General features: G+C 37.1%; 1 protein-coding gene across 1 annotated transcript in view; it reads left to right on the top strand.

Moving 5' to 3' along the window:
* POLRMT (RNA polymerase mitochondrial) overlaps positions 1–18,813 on the top strand; it is a 46,732-nt gene that overhangs the window by 9,227 nt on the left and 18,692 nt on the right. Inside the window, exons 3-6 of the mRNA XM_031948272.1 lie at positions 1,943–2,601; positions 2,804–2,934; positions 5,904–6,090; positions 6,546–6,689. Coding sequence (XP_031804132.1) covers positions 1,943–2,601; positions 2,804–2,934; positions 5,904–6,090; positions 6,546–6,689 — 1,121 coding nt within the window. The remainder of the gene's footprint in view (positions 1–1,942; positions 2,602–2,803; positions 2,935–5,903; positions 6,091–6,545; positions 6,690–18,813) is intronic.

Raw genomic sequence — 18,813 nt, 5'->3', positions numbered from 1 at the left:
GGCACATACAGGTCCCTTTCCCTTTTTGTAATTCTTTGGGATATAATCCCAGTAGTAAACTGTGGATCAAAGGGAGACAGTTTGAAACTTTTGAGATAGTTCCAAATCTTTCCAAAATGGTTGGACTGCTCACAAACCCACCAACAATGCATCAATGTCCCGTTTTCCCCACATCCCTCCAACAATCATATTATTTTTTTCCTGTCATCTTAGCCAATCTGACAGGTGTGTAGTGGTATTTTGAGTTGTCTTTAATTTCTTTTTGATTAATAATGACTTGGAGCATTTTTCATAGACTAGAAATAGTTTCAATTTTCATCTGAGAATTGTCTGTTCATATCCTTTGACCATTTTTCAATTGAGAATGGTTGATTTTTATAAATTAGAGTTAATTTTTATATATTTTGAAATGAGGCCTTTATCAGAACCTTTGACTGTAAAAATATTTTCCCAGTTTATTGCTTCCTTCTAATCTTGTCGATTAGTTTTGTTTGGCAAAAACTTTTCAGTTTGGTATAATCGAAATTTTCATTTTGTGATCAGTAAAGACTGTTCTGCTTTTCATAAAATTTTCCAAGGTCTGAGAGGTAATTCCTATGTTCCTCTTTTTAAAAATTTTCATTCTTATGCCTAGGCAGAATCCATTTTGATTTATCTTGGGTAGGAGTTTATGGATCAATGCCAGTTTCTTATTGTTTCCAAATTTTTCCCAGCAATTTTATCAAACAGTGTTCTTATCCCAAAAGTGGGATCTTTGGGTTTTCAAAGACTGGTTGCTAATTTGTTGACTGTTTTATCCCTTGAATTTTTTCCCATGATCAACTAATCTATTCCTGCCAATACCAAATAGTTTTGGTAACTGCTGTCTATAATTTAATTTTAGATCAAAGTAAGCCAATCATTTGATTTTTTTTTTTATTAATTCCCTTGAAATTTTGACCTTTTTTTCCATATGAACTTTGTTGTTATTTTTTCTAGGGACCCCAGAGATTTACTAAAAGTATTGAAAAATTCATAACTATAGCAAAGTTGCAGGATATAAAAATAAACCCATAAATCCTGATTTTTATACATCACCAACAAAATCCAACAGCAAGAGATACAAAGAGAAATTCCATTCAGAATAACTGTAATATAAAATATTTAGAATTCATTTTCCAAAGGAAACAGAATTATAGAGCTAAATTAAAAAAAAACTTTCCACAAAATAAAGTCAGATTTAAATAATTGAAAATATTAAGTGTTTGGATAGGCCAATCTAATATAATAAAGATGACAATATTCCTAAATAATCTATTTATTTAGTGCTATACCAATCAGACCCAAGAAAATATTTTTAAGATCTAGAAAAAATAACAACAAAATTCATATGGAATAATAAAATCAGAATTTAAGGGAATTAATGAAAAAAATAAATGAAGGTGGTTTACTGTACCGATCAACCATTTGGTATTGGCTAAAAACAGATTAATTGATCAGTGGAACAGGTTAGGTTACAAGACAGAATAGTCAATTTATAGCAATCTAGTGTTTGAAAACCCAAAGATCCTAACTTTGGATAAGAATTCATCATTTGACAAAACTGTTGGGATAACTGGAAATTAGAAGGCAGAAATTAGGATGGACCCCACTTAAAACGATACCAAGATAAGATCAAAATGGGTCCTTGATTTAGACATAAAGAACGAGATTATAAATAAGTTAGAGGAACATAGGATAGTTTATCTCTCAGACCTGTGGAGGAGGAAGAAATTTGTGACCAAAGATGAACTAGAGACCATTATTGATCACAAAATAGAAAATTTTGATTACATCAGGTTTCAGCCTGAGATCTGGGGAACAGCTTAAAAGACATTTCCTGTGGGTGAAGGATTAGCTGTGGGCAAGGCAAAGCTTCAGATGCACCGTTGTGACTGCTCCTTCTCTTCTCTCCCTGACTCAGTGCTAGAGGCCCGAGTAAGACAACTCCAGACTGAGTATGTATCCGAAGTCACAGTTAATCGAGTGGAAGTGGCCCCAGTGAGAATGGGCAACCAGAAGGACTTGCAGGCCCTTGGACTGGTGGAGGACAGAGCCAAGGGAGATTCTGGCAGTGCAGCCCAGCCGGTGGGTAAGGCCCCAAGCCGGTGGGTGGAAAAGCTCTCTCAAGAAAAGAGTGATTTGCACAAGAGACAGCAGGACCTGGAAGTCAGGCTCAAGAACCAGACCTTTTACGAATCCATGATAAAGAAAAGAGAGAAAGCGATTCTTTCCAGAAAATCAAAAGTAAAATTTATCAAACAGATACCCAGTACTGAGAAAGAGAAAGCCACAAAAAGGAGGCCACAAAACAATTTGAGCCAGGAGTCTTTTATAAATAAGGAGGAACTTCTGACACAAAGTAAAACTGATTTTGATGACTTGAACCCCTTCATGCCTGAGATGTCTAAACATTCCAGAAAGCAAGTTTTCCTTCTGGCTTGTCTGGAGTGCTTGCTCTCCATGAATCGTCTGACGGAGGCAAATCAACTGTTTTTTTCCTACTCTAATCACAAAAAAGGACGAGGAAAGCTGCTGACTCTGCCCATGTACAATTGCCTCTTGAAAGCTTGGGCTAAGCAGGTAAGACTGTATCTGCTAGGGCTGTTTTTTTGAGAGGCTGGCATTAGGGAAGGGAATTCTTGGTTAGGGAGGGAGGAGGAAGACAGTACAGGGTTCACTTGGTTGAGGCCCACGGAGGCCTCCAAGGGAGGAGCTGTGGGAAAGGGCCTGGGCAAAGCTCCTGGGAGCAGGAGCTCAGCACTTTTCTCTATTTCCCTTTCAGGGTTTCTTGGATCAAATAAGCACCTTGTTTTACATGATGAACGAGTCAGGGCTGACTCCTGACCTGGTTTCCTATGCTTCAGCCCTGGAGTGTATGGGTCGAGTAAATGCAGACCTGGTGATCATCAAAAGGTAAAGTTGCTCCTGGACCTAGTTAAGCATCGTGAAGGGGGCACCTGGGCCAAGCCAAAGGCCAGGCCACACGTTAGATGAAAATAAGCATCAGCAAAGGGGAGTGACTTAGCACAGCTCATATAAGGAGAAAGTCAACATTTGGGCCCCAGTGCTCTGATTCCAAATCCAGTGGTATTTCACAATGTCTTTGGAATTGGACTGAGGGCCTGCTCCTCCAGAGCCTCTCTGCTCATGCTGGTGGTATAGGAAATAGAGCACTAGCCCTAGTGGCAGGAGGATCTAGTTTAAATCTAGCTTCAGATACATGACACTTAAAAGCTGAGTGACCCTTGGCAAGTCACTTAACCCTTATTTCCTTGCCCAAAAAAAGCTCTTGCTATTCAAGAGCACATCCAAGATAGAGCAGGTAGTAGGAAGTCTTCTGGTTGACTTGACTTAGGTGCTTTCTCACCTGCTTGTCCTCCTTTCTGCCAATGGAAGTCTTTGCCAGATTCCTTCTCTATCCTGTCCTACCCTGCCCCTTCTCAGAAGCAATAGGTCTTCCTCACTTCCCTATCCCAGCATTTGACATTTTTGCAAAGTGCTTATGAGGTAGGTACTGCAAATATTACCCCCATTTTTCAGGGAAGGATGCTGAGATCGAGAAAGGTAAAATAACTTGTTTATGATCATTTAGCTAATTGTCACTAGAAGGGAGTTGAAACTAGGGTTCTTAATTTATTGTCTAGTATTCTGTCTACTAGGCTACCCTGGAAAGTGCCTTTTTAAAAAAATATCTTTCTTTTCTTTTAAAAAAATTAAATTTGGGAGTTAAAATTCTTTTCTTCCCCCATCTATTGAGAAAATAAAACTCATTATAAATATGCATAGTTGTACAAAATCTGGTTCTGTATTAGTCATGTTCCCCTACCCTTCGCTCTCCTCCCCCCCAAAAAAAAGCAAAAAAAAAAAATGCTGTTTGCTTTATGAATCCATCAGCTCTTTTTCTGAAGGTGTTTAGCATGAATCATCATGAATTCTTTGAAATTATGATGTATTGTTGTGTTGATCAGTTACTAAGTTGCCCAAAGTTTATTTTTATATTTTTATTACTTACAACAGTAACATTTTACAAGATTACTATTATGCTATAAATAGTTCCCCTGGTTTTGTTCACTTCACTTTGCATCAATTTCTACAAGTCTTCTCAGGTATTTCTTGGGAATAAAGAGTGGGGGCGGTCAGTTGGTGGGTGGGGAGGGGAGGTAGCTAGTAGGTAGTCTTAACAAATTCTTTTTGTGATGAATATAGTTTTCATCCCTAAACCAGGGAGAATAAAAAAAGAGAAAGAAAACAATAAACTAATGAATTCCTTATGAATATTGTTGCAAAAATGTTAAATACAACATTTTAAGAAGACTACAGAACAAATCACAAATATCATGTACTATGTAGATTGCAAGGCTGGTTTACATATTAGGAAAACTACAAACAAAATCGACCATGTCAATAACAAGATAACAAGAACAACAAAGTCCAGACAGTTAAGTAAATAAAAACAAAAAAACTCTTGACAAGCTACATTTCTCTTAAAGACATTAGAAAGTACAGAAATAAGGGAATCTTTCCTTTCCATTAATATGTTAAATGCTATCCATCTTAAATCAAGAGTCAACATTATCTGTAATCTGAATAAACAGGAGATTTTCTAGTGAAATCTTGGGTAAAGCAAGGATGTCTTCTATAGCCATTACTATTCATTAGAGTGTTAAGAATACTAGCTATAGCAGTAAGACAAGAAAAAGAAATTGAGGAAAGAAGTATGGACAAAAAAGGAAAGAAATTATTGTTTTTTGCAAACAATGTGATGGTTTACTTAGAAAACCCTAGTGAGAAACTAATCAAAACAAATTAATCTTTTCAGCAAAGTTTCCCAGTATAAAAGATAGAAGCTAGCAACTGTTCTGGGTATTATCAACAAAATCTAGCAGGAAAGACAAATTCCATTTAAAATAATTATTTTATAAAAGAAAGTATAAAATTCTTGGGAGTCTATCTGCCAAGACACATAGGAACTATATGAATACAATTATGAAACACTTTATACAAATAAAGACATATTTCAATAATTGGGAAAATATTTCTTGCTTATGGATAGGCCAATGAGGCAATATAATAAAAATGTCATTATCACCTTAATTTACTTACCTAGGACCATATTAATCAAAATTACTAGTGCCACATTAATCAAATCACTATCAAAGTACCAGTAACCAAAATTTAAAAGCTAGAAAAGAATAATACAATTCATTTGGATGAATATAAAGTAAAGAAATTCATGGAAGGTAATGAAAAGAAGTAGGAAAAGAAGTGGTTTAGCAGTACCAGATCTCAAAATGGTAATCATATCCAGTTTGGTACTAGTGAGGAAATAGGTTGATGCAGGGAATAGATTAGAGAAATGGGAAACAAACAAGCACAATAGCCTAGTGTTTGATAAACCCCCAAATCTAGCTGTTGGGACAAGAGCTCACTTTTTGACAAAAACTATTAGAAAAACTGGAAAACTAGTGTAGACTAGCAGCTCACACTATAGCAAGAAAAATTCCAGATGTGCCCATCACTGGCATGAAAAGTGATGTCATAAGTGTCCTGTCAGATCTGTGATCAGAGGAGCTCATTCTAAATGAGGGCTCACATGGGGCAAAGTCCAAAATCTTCACAACTGGCTCTGCCTCTCCCTCTCCACCTTGCCCCTGCCAGCCTCCCTGGGGGCTCAGCCACTTGACGCCTTGCCTCATCTCTGGCCGTGGTGCTCATTCTCCTTGGTGCAGGGGGTGCCCAAGACTTTTCCAGGTCTCTGTGGACCCATGAGGGTGATTTCGGGTTGGGCTCCTCTTTTGCAGCAGGCCTTTCCTCACTGTCTGCTGAGTTGAATTCTCCGAAGGAGCCCTGCCCAGCTCACATGTGTCTGCCTTTCCTCCCAGCTGTCTGAATCAGATGGCGCAGCAGGGCCTGAGCCCAGAGAGCCTTTTCCAAGGGCTGGTGCTCCCCAGACAGGAGCGGATGATGGTGTTGAAAGCCGTCCAGAAAGTGGAGCCCAGCTTCTCGCCCTCCCTGGCCTGCTCCTCCAGGAACACCATTTCTCCCCTGCTTAAAGACTTCTACTCCAAGGTGAGCTTGTATCTGCTCGTGATTCCCTTCACTTGGCTCATTTGACAGTGAATTCCTTCAGGGAAGCTGCAGGGCTCTGGCCCCAGGCTGGGAGTTAGAGAGTAGGCCTTGAGTCCTGCCTCTGCCAGTCGAGCAGGACATTGTGAACCAGGCCATTCCTCTGAGCTCCAGTTTCCTCCCCTTTAAGACCAAGGGGCTGGACCTTATCTCTGCTTGTGGATAAAGAGTGGAAGCTCTTGGGAGGTCATTTTAGTACCACAGGGATCAGAGAGGGTTAGGATAAAGAGTATAGGGCTAGAATTGCAAACGGTCAGCAGAAGAGAAGTCTGGCCTGTTGGAGGGGCACCCCCGAAGCCCTCAAGTACCTCAGCCGTTGTGCCCCTGGATGCTTATTGTCAGGGGGGGCTCCTTCCTGGGGGAGAGGAATAACTGGCATTCCTGTCTTGGGTTTTTAGAAGCCTGTGTCCTACCCGAAGCTGCCGCTGTCGCTGTCGGAGCTACAGAACTGCTTCCAGCAGCAACTCCAGCTGGAGTCTGCCATGACAATCTCCATTGACTCGGTGGATAATAAACCACTGACGAGCCAGAATCACCTCGCGGTGAGTGCTTGGTCCTGCCCTCACCTCTGAGCGCAGAGCCCGGGGCTCCTCTGGGGTCCTTGTCCACACTCTGGTTCCTTGAACTCTCAGGGAAGGGGAATGGCCTGGGTATAATTGAGCCACAGGCTTGGTGAGTGACCAGGAGGGGAAGGAGCCCAGAGGCAAGAGCAGAAGATGCAGGCATCTTTGACTCCAGAGAAAAGAAAGGGAAGAGAAGATAGGGTTCTTATGAATTGGATAGGAACTCTTCTGCTCAGGACTCCTTGGAAGTCTGTCTTGTGGCTAACAAATGGCTGTCCAGTCTCTGCTTGAACGGGGAACCTACTGCCTCCCAGGGCAATCTGTTCTCTTTGGAGGACTTTCAGTGATAGGAAATTTTTCCTACATTAAATTGAAATCTGCTTCTCTGGACCTTCTATCCTTTGCTCCCACTTCTTCCCTTTGCAAACAAGCAGAAAATATTAGTTTACCAAGATGACCCCTAAAATATTCTAAGGATGCTATCTAGTCTTCCATCAAGTTTTCCCTTTATCTAGCTACACAACTTAATTTTCTTCAGTCAGTCATCACAGCATAGTTTCCATGCTACTCACCATCCTAGTCTCCCTTCTTTGGATTTACTTCTATTAATCAGGATTCTTTCTAAAATGAGCTACCCAGAATTGAGCTCAGTTAACCACACTGTGGCACAGTGTATTGGAACTTAACATCTAATTCTAGATGCTAAGCCTTAATCTTGCAGTACCTTGGTGGGGGGAGCTGCCATATCCCATTGGTGACTCATAGTGCTTGCTGCTGTTAGTCAATTTTTTCACATCCAACTCTTTGTGACCCTTTTGGGATTTTCTTGGCAAAGATACTGGAGTGATTTGCCATTTCCTTCCCCCCTCATTTTATTTTGTTTTTAAAGTTTTGGTTCTTTTTCTTTTTTTTTAATTATATAATAAATACTACACTTAGTTTTCAAAGCCACTTAGCTTTTCTCTTTTTCCTTCTAAGTTTTCTTTTGTTCTCTGCTCTGCACTTTTTTTTTTCCTTCCTCCCTCCCTACTTCACCCTAGAGAAAACTACAATTAAATGTGTCTCTACATATATATAGACCCATATACTCATATAAAACCATATTACACATACTTCTATTAGTTTTTTCTCTGGAGAAGGCTAGCATCTTTCTTCATTGTCTTGTTATTGGCTTAAGTGTATTTGATATTCAAGATGAATTAGTTACCCAAATAGGATAGTGTTTCTATTATTATGTATGTTGTCCTCTTGGTCCTGCTCATTTCACCTTTCATTTTTTCCATGTAAGTCTTTCCATGTTTTTCTAAACTCAATCAGCTCATCATTTTCTATAATGTAATACTGAAAAGTAGAGTAATTACTTAACCCTGGGCAGTCACTTCATTTGCAAATGCCCTAGCAGTATCCTGTACTCTTCATTGCTAGTCTCTCCTAATTCCCAGGGTGTCAGAGAATCTTCTGGCCACTGACCTTTGCAGTGTCAACTAACCCAACTTGCCTCCTCTGAGGCTTTCAGAGGTCTCTGGCCACGATTTCTTGAATTGTAGTTTAATAACTGATAGCACGCTCAAGAATAGCCATGTGCAAACTTAAAGTCTTTATTATACTTGCTCATATAATGCCCTGACCTGTTAATTCCCAAGTGAATACCAGGTCTACGAGAGACCCTCGTGTTCACTATCAAGCTCCTTACCTCTCTTGGCTATCCATCCACTTGGTTCAGCTACCCTATGATAAAGAGATAACCTCCGGCTACAGTGAGCTTATAAAGGGTCTGTGAGGTCTCACACACACAGCCAATCAGAGAGGGAGCTGTCTCCCATTTTGAAGTTATCTCAATATGACCAAGATCCCGCCCATAGGGCAGTCCCTAGCCACAGAGATTACTTCTGAGCCGCTCAAGCCTCCTGTTTGCAGTGGGCTTGACTCATTTGTAAAAAGATCCTAACAATACTATTACATAACAATCATATAACACAACTTATTTAGCCATTTCCCAATGGAAAGGCATCTTTTAGTCAATCTGATTGGTGAAAGATCATCTAAGTTGTTTTAATTTGCAGTTTTCTAATCAGTAATGATTTAGAGCATTTTTTTTCATATAGTTATAATTTTAGTTTCCTCATCAAAAACTGTCTGTTCAAATCCTGACAATTTATCAGTTATGGAAGTGACTTGTATACTTGTACATTGGCTCCAGAGCAAAGAGAGAGAAGGGACCTAGAAGATTTCAGGAAAGCTTTTCAAGATGTTATCCCATTTACAGAATGCAGCTTATCCAGGAAGAGGAGAGACCTGGCTGTAGCCCAGAAAAAAGGGAAGAAGAGATATGAGTCTTGTGAACCAGATAGGAAGAGTTCTTTATATATTTGAGAACTGAGACCTTTATTTGAAAGATTTGTCTTGAAAGTTTCCCTCCAATTTTCCGCTTTCCTTCTAATTTTAACTACGTTAGTTTTATTTGTACAAAATTTTTAAAAATTTAATATGATAGAAATTATCCATTTTATACCTCATAATGTTCTCTATCTCTCATTTATGAATTGTTCTTTTATCCATGAGTCTGATTAGTAATGTGTCCCATGTTCTTCTGTTTTTCATATATCTCTCTTTTATCCAAGTCACGAATCTGTTTTGATCTTACTTGTTACATGGTTTAAGATATTGGTCTATGCTGAATTTCTGATTACTAGTCATTGACTATTGTGTTATGTGAACCTAACCTGTTTCATCGATCGACTATTCTATTTCTTAGCCAGTAACAAATGGTTTTGATAACTGCTGCTTTATAACATAGCTGGTATACTTCCATTAATTTCCTTGAAATTCTTGACCTCTTGTTCTTCCAGATGAATTTTGTTGTTATTTTTTCTAGCTCTGAAAAATACTTTCTTGGGAGTTTGATTGCTATGGCACTGAATAAGTTAATTAATTTAGGTAGAATTTTCATTTTTATTATATTAGATCGGCCTAACCATGAGCACTTGATATTCTTCCAGTTGATTAGATCTGACTTTATTTGTGTGGAAAGTGTTCTGTAATTGTGTTCATATAGTTCCTGACTTGTCTTGGCAGGTAGACGCTCAAATATTTTATATTATCTACAGTTATTTTAAATGGAATTTCTCTTTGTATATCTTGCTGCTGGATTTTGTTGGTAACATTCTATATGAATTTAGAAGATATTTATATACCCTTTTAGATGTATATGTTGTTTCCTTTTTTACCAAGTTCCAGTGAGAGTAAGGTTCCAGTATTACCAGCCTTCTACTCTAGCTTGGTTCTTCCTGATCAGTTTTTCTATTCATGCCTCATTTGTATGAGATGATTGCTTCTTTTTACCTGGCTCTACCCAATTTTATTTTTTAGAAACAACCAATCATACTTGGTTTAGCTCACATTTTTCTTTCAAACTTAACTAATGAAGAAAAGCTTAAGAGTACTGATAATATTTTCTCATAGAAATAAATTGTTTGACCATATTGAGTCCCTTATAATTGAGCTTTCATGTATGTCTTTGTTTCTCCTGAATCTTATATGTTGAATTTTTTATTCAATTCTGGTCTTTTTATGACAGATATCTAAAAGTCTTTTACTTCATTGAACTTTTTTTTATTGTTTTTTAATCATTCAAGATTACACTCAAATTTGCTGGTTAAGTTACTTTTGTTCACAAGCTCACCTCTTTTGCTCTTAAAAGATTATATTCTAGGAACTATGTTTTTTTTTTTAATGTAGAAGCTGCCAGGTCTGTAGGTATATAAATTGTTTTTTCCTTGTTGCTTACAGTCTTTTCTCCATAACCTGGGAACTTTGAAATTTGGCTATGATATTCCTATATATTTTTTACTGTAGGACCTTTTCCAGGTTGTGATCAATGGATTTTTTTTTTTCCTATTTTTACTTTACCCTCTCATTCTAAAGCTTCAGGGTAATTTTCCTTAATAATTTCTTTAAAAATTGTATCAAGATTCTTTGTTGTTGTTGTTGTTGTTATTGTTGTAACTTTCAGGTAGTCCAACAATTCTTAAATTGTCTCTCTTCAATCTTTTTTTTTCAGATCAGTTCTTTTTCTAATAAGTTGTTTCATATTCTCTTCTATTTTTTCAATCTTTTGACTTTGGTTTATTATTTCTTGGTATCATATAATACCATTAATTTCTCCTTTTCTAATTCTAATTTTCAAAGAGCTGTTTTCTTCCCTTTTAGGTTTTTGGATCTCTTTCCAATTGGATGACTTTTTTTCATAATTTTCTTGATTTCCTTGGATTGCTTTTATTTTTTTCTCTTATTTTTTCCCTCAGACTCTTTCTTTTACTTGATTTTTGAAGTCCTTTTTCAGTTCTTCCAAGAACTCTTTTTTGGGTTTTCACTTTTTGAATTAGGAGTGGCTTTTTAAATTTTACTATTTGAATATAAATTATTCCCATAGTAGTTGTCTATGATTGGGTTCTTTCTCCTTTGCTTACTCAAAGCTTTTGTTTTTGTTTCATTTTATATTTAGTATAATAATAGTATTATTGTAATTGACTCTAGTTCTGAGGTGTGGGGAAAGGTGCCCTAGACCTCAAGTCTTTGATATTTTTTGAGCTCTCTCTGGGGCCCAACCTCTAAGCCATAGTTAGGGCCCAGTCACCTTGTGCTAGAAAAATTCTCTTGCTCCCCACAGCTCCTCCAGCCATTTTAAACTTTGGCTCTTTCCTCTGTTCTTGTGCAGGTGTCCACCACCAGTAAGGTCCCCACTAAGCAAATCATGTCTAGTCATACACACTTGTGCCTGGCATCCCATGGCAGCTGAGAGTCCTTTGGTCCTCCCCCACTCAGCTATCTGAACCCTCCCAAGCCCACCTGTCCCCAGGGCTTCTTGTTTGCTGATTCAGTGGAGTTCCTCTGGAGGTGGTTCTACAGGCTAGACTTGTGCCTCTGGAGATCGTGTCTTTCCTGAAGTCCACTCAAGTTGTCTTAGGAGGACAGCTACTTTACCCTGATTTGTATTTATTTCTTATGCTCTACATTTACTTCGAAATGTTTTCTCTTGTTCATGGAGGAAATATGGATAGTCTGGAATTTTTTAACTTTTTCTGTCACCTTCCCAGAATCTTTCCCCTCCAGCTCATTTTATAGCTGAGGAAACTGAGGCAGAGGCAAGCAGGATGAAGTGACTTGCCCATGGTTACACAGCTAGTAAGTATCTGAGGCCGGATTTGAACCCAGGAAGATGAATCTTCTTGATCCAGGCCCAGCGCTCTAACCATTGTGCCACCTAGCTGCCCACTAAAAGTTCCAAATCTTTTTCATATGAATTCTTTGCCTAATCACACCTTATCTACAGCACATTTTTCTTTTAAGTTGTTTTTTTTTTCTTTTTTTTTCTTTTTAATTATTATTATTATAGTAACTTTTTCTTGAAGAATAATGAGGTATTTTTACAACATTATCCCTTGCCTCACTTCTGTTCCCATTTTCCTCCCCACCCCACCCTCCCTGATGGCAAGAGCCTATATATGTTGAATATGTCCTAGTATATCCTAGATAAAATGTGTGTGCAGATCCAAACAGTTTTCTTGGCACAGGGAGTTTGATTCAGAAGGTAGAAATTGGGAAGAAAACAAAATGCAAACAGTTTAATTCATTTCCCAGTGTTTTTCTTTTGTAGCTGCTTCTGTCCATCATTGACAAGAAACTAATTAGGTCTTTTGTCAAAAGAAACCCTTCCATCAGATTACATCTTCATACAGTATCATTGTTGCGATATAATGATCTCTTGGTTCTCTATTTCATTAGACCGTTCATGTAATTCTCCCAAGCTTCTCTGTATTCATCTTGCTGGTCATTTCTTAAGAACAATAATTTCCATAACATTCATAACCACAATTTCCCAACCATTCTCCAAATTGGGCATCCACCATTTCCAGCTTCTAGCCACTACAAACAGGGCTACAAACATTTTGGCACATATTGGTCCCTTTCCTTCCTAGTATCTCCGGGGTATAAGCCCAGTAGAAACACGTGGATCAAAGGGATGGTTTGAAACTTTTTAATTAGATTGTTCCAGAATGGTTGGATTGTCACAGCCCACCAACAATGTATCAGTGTCCCAGTTTTCCCATCCCTCCAACACTCATCATTTTTTTCCTGTCATTAGCCAATCTAAGGGTGTAGTGGTATCTCAAGTTGTCTTAATTTGCATTTCTCTAATTAATAATGATTTGGGAAACACTTTCATAGGGTGGTAATGTTTCAATTTCATCATCTGAAAATTTTGTTCACCTTTGACCATTTATCAATTGGAGAATGGTTGGTTTCTTATAAATTAGAGCCTCATATTTTTGGAAAAGGGTTTTAGGGAACCTTTAACTGTGAAGATGTTTTCCCAGTTTGTTGCTTCCTTTAATTTTGTTTACATTAGTTTTGTTTTGTGAAGCTTTTTAATTTGATGAATCAAAATTTTTCTATTTTTGATAAAAATGGTCTTGTTGCCTTTGTCAAAATTTTTCCCTTTCCACAAGTCAGGATAAACCTTCCCATGTTCCTCCAATTTGTTCTAATCTGTTTTTATGTCTAAACAGGTTTTTATCTTATCTTGGTATCTGTGTTAAGGGGGTCCATGCCCACTGATACAATTTCCAGTTATCCCGCGTTTTTGTAAAAAGAATTCTTATCCCAAAAGTTAGGATCTTTGGGTTTGTCAAACACTATTTCAAGGACTATTCTTCCCTTGTAAACCAACCTGTTCATATCAATAATTATTTTAGAATAAAAATGGTTTTGGGGACGCTTTTTATAATATAGTTTTAGATATTTTAGGCCCACCTTATTTGATTTTTTTTTTCATTAATTTTTTGAATTTTGACTTTTTATTCCATATGAATTTTGTTTTATTTTTTTTCTAGACATTAAAATTTTTCTTGGAACTCTATTGGTATAGCACTAAATAAATAGATTAGTTTGGGGTATTGTCATTTTATTATTTAACCTATCCAGGATCATTGATATTTTTTTCCAATTTTTAAGTCTGACTTTTTTGTGTGGAAAATTTTTGTAATTTAGCCATATAATTCTGACTTTCCTTTGGAGATAGATTCAAAATTTTATGCTGTTTAAAGTTTTTTCTGAATGAATTTCTTTGTTCTCTTGCTGTTGGATTTTGTTAGTGATGTATAAAATGCTGAGGATTTTGGGTTTTTTTAAATTAACTTTGTAAAGAGGATTATTTCAATAACTTTTTAAATCTCTAGGGTTTCTGGGTTTACCATCATACCATCTGCAAAGGTGATGTTTGGTTTCCTACCCCCATTTATTCCAACTTTTTACTCTTATTGCCGGGCTGTGTTTCTTACAATTTGAATAATAATGGGACAGTGGGCAACCTTGCTTCCTCCAGATCTTACAAAAGACCTTTTTCCCCATTGCATATGATCTTATTTTTTAAATTTGCCCTATTTTTAAAGAGAAAGTCCATTTATTCCTATACCTCAAGTGTTTTTATTGAATGGATGTTGGATTTTATAAATGTTTTTCTGCATCTTTAGATGATCATATGGTTTTTGTTGTTTGTTTTTATTAGCGTTATGCTTGTTTTCCAAATTGAGCCATTTCTGGTATAAACTACTTATCATTTAAATTATCCTGGGATGATTTTCTGTAATCTTTTAATATTTTATTTAAGATTTTACTATTTCATTAGAATTCAAATTTTCTTTTGTTTTCAGCCACCTGGTTTAGGTATCAGTACCATGTCGGGTCAAAAGGTGTTTGGTGGGACTCCTTCAGTCCTTTTTTTCAAATATTTATATAGCATTGGGGTTAATTGTTCTTTAAATGTTTGATAGAATTCAAGTAAATCCATCTGGTCCTGGGGATTTTTTCTTGGGAGTTGGTTAATAGCTTTTTATTTCTTTCTAAGATGGGACGTTTGGGATATTTACTTCTTCCTTTTAATCTGGGCAAGCTATAGTTTTGAACGATTCTTCAATTTATTTTTGTGAATTTATTCAAAGTTAAAGTAATTTAATTATTCCTAATTTCCTTTCATTTTTTAAGACTAACAATTTGATTTTCCTCTTTCCTTTTTTAATCAGATTTACTAAGATTTTCTTTTGTTGGTTTTTCATAGAACCAACTTAGTTTTTTAATTAACAGTAGTTTTTTTACTTTCAATTTTATTGATCTCCTTTTTTTAGAATTTAAGTTTGTTTTGCTGGGGGTTTTTTAATTTGTTCCTTTCTAGCATATTTAGTTGGCCCAATTTGTTGACCTTTTTTCTTACTTTATGCAAGTGTCAGAATTAAATTTCCCCTTATTACCCTTTGGCTGCATCCACAATTTTGATATGATGTCCATTATTGTCATTTTCTTGGGTGAAGAAATTTTCTATGATTTGCTGTTTCACCCAATCATTCTTTATAAGTTATTTAGTTTAATTATTTTTGGTCACTTTCCCGGCTTTTTGTTGAGTGTAATTTTATTGCATCGTGGTCTGAAAAGGATGCATTCACTATTTCGCCTATGATTTTTTTGAGGTTTTTTGTCCAAAATATGGTTTTTTTGTATAGGTTCCATGAACTGCTGAAAAAAGTGCCCCTTTCTGTCTCCATTTCGTTTCCAGGGTTCTTATCTAACTTTCAGATTTTATTTACCCCTTTATTCTTTCATTTTTTTGTGATCTGATTTATCTAATTCTTGGTGCAAGGTTGAGATCTCCCACCATTATAGTTTCTTCATTTCTTCTTGCAGCTCTCAATTTCTCTTTTAAAATTTAGATCTACACCACTTGGTGCATTATGTTTTATTGATATTGTTATTATTTATGCTACCCTTTAGAAGATATAGTGCCCCTTATCTCTTTAATTAGATCAATTTTGGTTTTTGACTGGACGGATGGTTTCCCTGTTTTGATTCCCTGAAGATAGTAGATTTGCTCCACCTTTTTACCTTTATTCTGCATGTATCTCCCTGCTTCAGGTGTGTTTCCTGTAAACAGCATTTGGTTCGGCTTTTAATCCATTCTGCTAATGCTTTCCTCTTTATGGGAGTTTAATTTCCAATTTATGGTTAAAATTACCTTTTCTGTATTACTTATCTTGTTAACCCTATTTATCCTTTTCTCCCTTCTTTCCCTTACCCCCCCTTCCCAATTAAACTTGGGCACCCGTTTCACAGCCCTCCTTTTTTCCTCCTCCCCACCTTGGTTCCCCCACTTACCCTTTTCTCAAGTTTCTGACCTTGTTTATTCCTTCCTTTTCACTTTCCCTTCTCACTTTTCAAGGATGGGAAGTTTCACCATATATTGAATATGTCTAACATTTTTTTCTTAAAGTCAATTCTTGAGTAAAATACCCACTATATTCATCCCCTCCATTCTTTCTCCAGAATAATAGGTTTCCTTTGCCCCCTTTTGTGGATTAAGTATCCCATTTAACCCCTGATAAATGTCCTTCCAATCTAATTTCTAGAAAAGGTATAATTATTTTTTTTAACATCTTTACAGGGAAATATATCCAAGACTTTTATCTTTTAGGTTTTTCTTGAGTTCTATATTTGGATCAAACTTTGTTGTTCTGGTTTTTTCACAAAAATAGGTGAAATTCACTTATTCGTTGAATGACCATCTTCTTCCCCTGGAAAAAAGATGTTATTCTGGCTGGGGTTATTTTTGGTTGCATCCCATTCCTTTAGCTTTTGAATATCATATTTCCAGGCCCTTATCTTTTAATGTGGATGCTGCTAGATCTTGGGGATCCTTATTGTGGCCCTCATTGTGAATTGGGTTTTTTTGCGGAGTATTTTTTTCCTTTGTTTGAGGGTTCGATTTGGCCCTATATTTTTGGTGTTTGATTTTGGGACCCTTTCAGTGGGGTTGATCATGAACCTTTCAATGTCTATTTTACCCTCTGTTTTATGATTCTGGCGTTCTTTATAATTTCCTGAAAATAGTCCAGGCTCTTTTTTCATTGTATTTTTCGGGAGTCCAAGTTCTAGTTGTCTCTCCTAGTCCTTTATCCAGGTCTGTTGTTTTCCCAGAAGGTATTTACATTTTTCCATTGTTTGGTTTTTTTTTGTTTTGACGTTCTTCTTGTCTCGAATCAATTCCATTTGTTCTATTCTTTTTTCAGTAAGTTTTTTTCCTCACTTTTTCTAATTGTCCAATTTGTTCTTGAATGTTTTTCCATTTTTCCCATTTTATTCTTTGGTGGCTGTTTTCTGTTTCCAGTTCACTAACCCTTTTTTCGGATTTGTTTTCTTTTATACTCTGTCGAGAGTGAGATGATTTCTCCACACTCTCTTGCGCCTCCCTCCTTTCCCCTTTTTTAGCCTTTTGGAGCCTTTTTCTTCTTAGTTCACGTTGAGGAACAGATGATCTCCTTGGGGATTATCTGAGAAATCTTTTTAGTTCCTCAGGGTTTAGAGTCCGCTCTGTCCGTATAAAAGCTGTCAATCTTAAAGTCCTTTTAAATTTTTTGCCATTTTGTCAGAGAAGAATCAGAGACAAACTAGCAAAGAAAAAAAGGAAAAAACCCCAAATGGAATCTTCTTTTTTGGGGAGGGGCTGGGTGGTGTTCCGGCCTCCAGATCGGGGCAGCCGAGGCACTAGGGGGACGTGCTGGCCTGTGCCTTAGACTCTTGAGGCGTGCTGAACCGCTTGGGGAGGGGTCCTCAAGGAACTCCAGCTATTTGGGGTTGTATTCTTCACCCCGGTGTTTTTAGCTTTCTGCTGGGCATGACTTGTGCCGGGGCAAAGATCCAATTGGTGGCTCTCCCCACAGAGACGGCTGAGATCACACCCCAACCCCTCTGGTCTGCTCGGCTGTGGCCCACCAAAGCCTTCCTCTGCTGCCCCTGCCCTCAGGTCCCACTAAAAACCCCCGCCCCGGCAAAAACGACCTTTCCTGGGAGTCTCAAGGATGTCTTCTTGGTTGTTTGTGGGTTTTTTTTTCAGTCAGGCATTAATTCAGAGGCTTGTAATGAGATGGATTCTGAGAGAAAATGCGGAGCTTACACAGCTGTGTGCCTGCTCTCCGCCATCTTGGCCGGAAGTCCAAGTTGTTTTTTTAAACTTAATTTTATAACTACATTTCTTTGGGAGCAGCTAGGTGGCACAGTGGATAGAGCTCCATCCTTAAAGTCAGGAGGACCTGAGTTCAAATTTGACTTTGGATACTTAACCTGGCTGTGTGACCCTGGGCAAGTCACTTAATCTTCAGCCAAAAAAGGAAAAAAGAAATAAATATATAAACATGTTCCCATTCACAATATAGGTTTTTCTAAAATTATTAGGTTCATATGTGCCGGGGCCGTCACCAAAACACACCATCAAAGAATCCTTAAGTAACTTTGCTAAGAATTGAAATTAGGCTTACAGACCTAGAGTTTTGAGGCTAAACCCACTTTCACTTTTTGAAAATTGAAAATTCAGGACTACTAAAGACCACGGAGCGTGGCCTCGCTGTACAAATCTAAAACTATTATAAAGCAGCAGTCATCAAAACTATCTGGTACTGGCTAAGAAATAGAGTAGTTGGATCAGTGGAATAAGTTAGGTTCACAAGACACAATAGTCATTGACTACAGTAATCTAGTGTTTGACAAACCCAAAGACCCCAGCTTCTGGGATAAGAATTCACTATATGACAAAAACTGCTGGGAAAATTGGAAATCATTATGGTAGAAACTAGGGATTGACCCACACCTAACACCATATACCAAGATAAGGTTGTAATGGGTTCATGATCTACACATAAAGAATGATATCATAAACAAATTAGAAGAACATAGGATAGTTTACCTCTCAAATCTGTAGAGAAGGAAAGAATTTGGTTTTTTTTTTCTTTTTATTAAAGCTTTTTATTTTCAAAACATGCATAGATAATTTTTCAACATTGACCCTTGCAAAACCTTGTGTTCCAGATTTTCCCCCCATTCCCTCCCCCAGAAGGCAAGTAATCCAATACATGTTATACATGTTAAAAATATATGTTAAATTCAATATATGTATAAATATTTATACAATTATCTTGCTGCACAAGAAAAATCAAATCAAAAAGGGAAAAAATGAGAAAACAAAATGCAAACAAACAACAGAAAGAATGAAAATGCTATTTTG

This window comes from Sarcophilus harrisii, chromosome 1 (genome assembly GCF_902635505.1).
Source record: "Sarcophilus harrisii chromosome 1, mSarHar1.11, whole genome shotgun sequence".
In the NCBI taxonomy this organism is placed as follows: Eukaryota; Metazoa; Chordata; class Mammalia; order Dasyuromorphia; family Dasyuridae; genus Sarcophilus; species Sarcophilus harrisii.
This window is presented reverse-complemented; position numbering and strand designations above follow the sequence as displayed.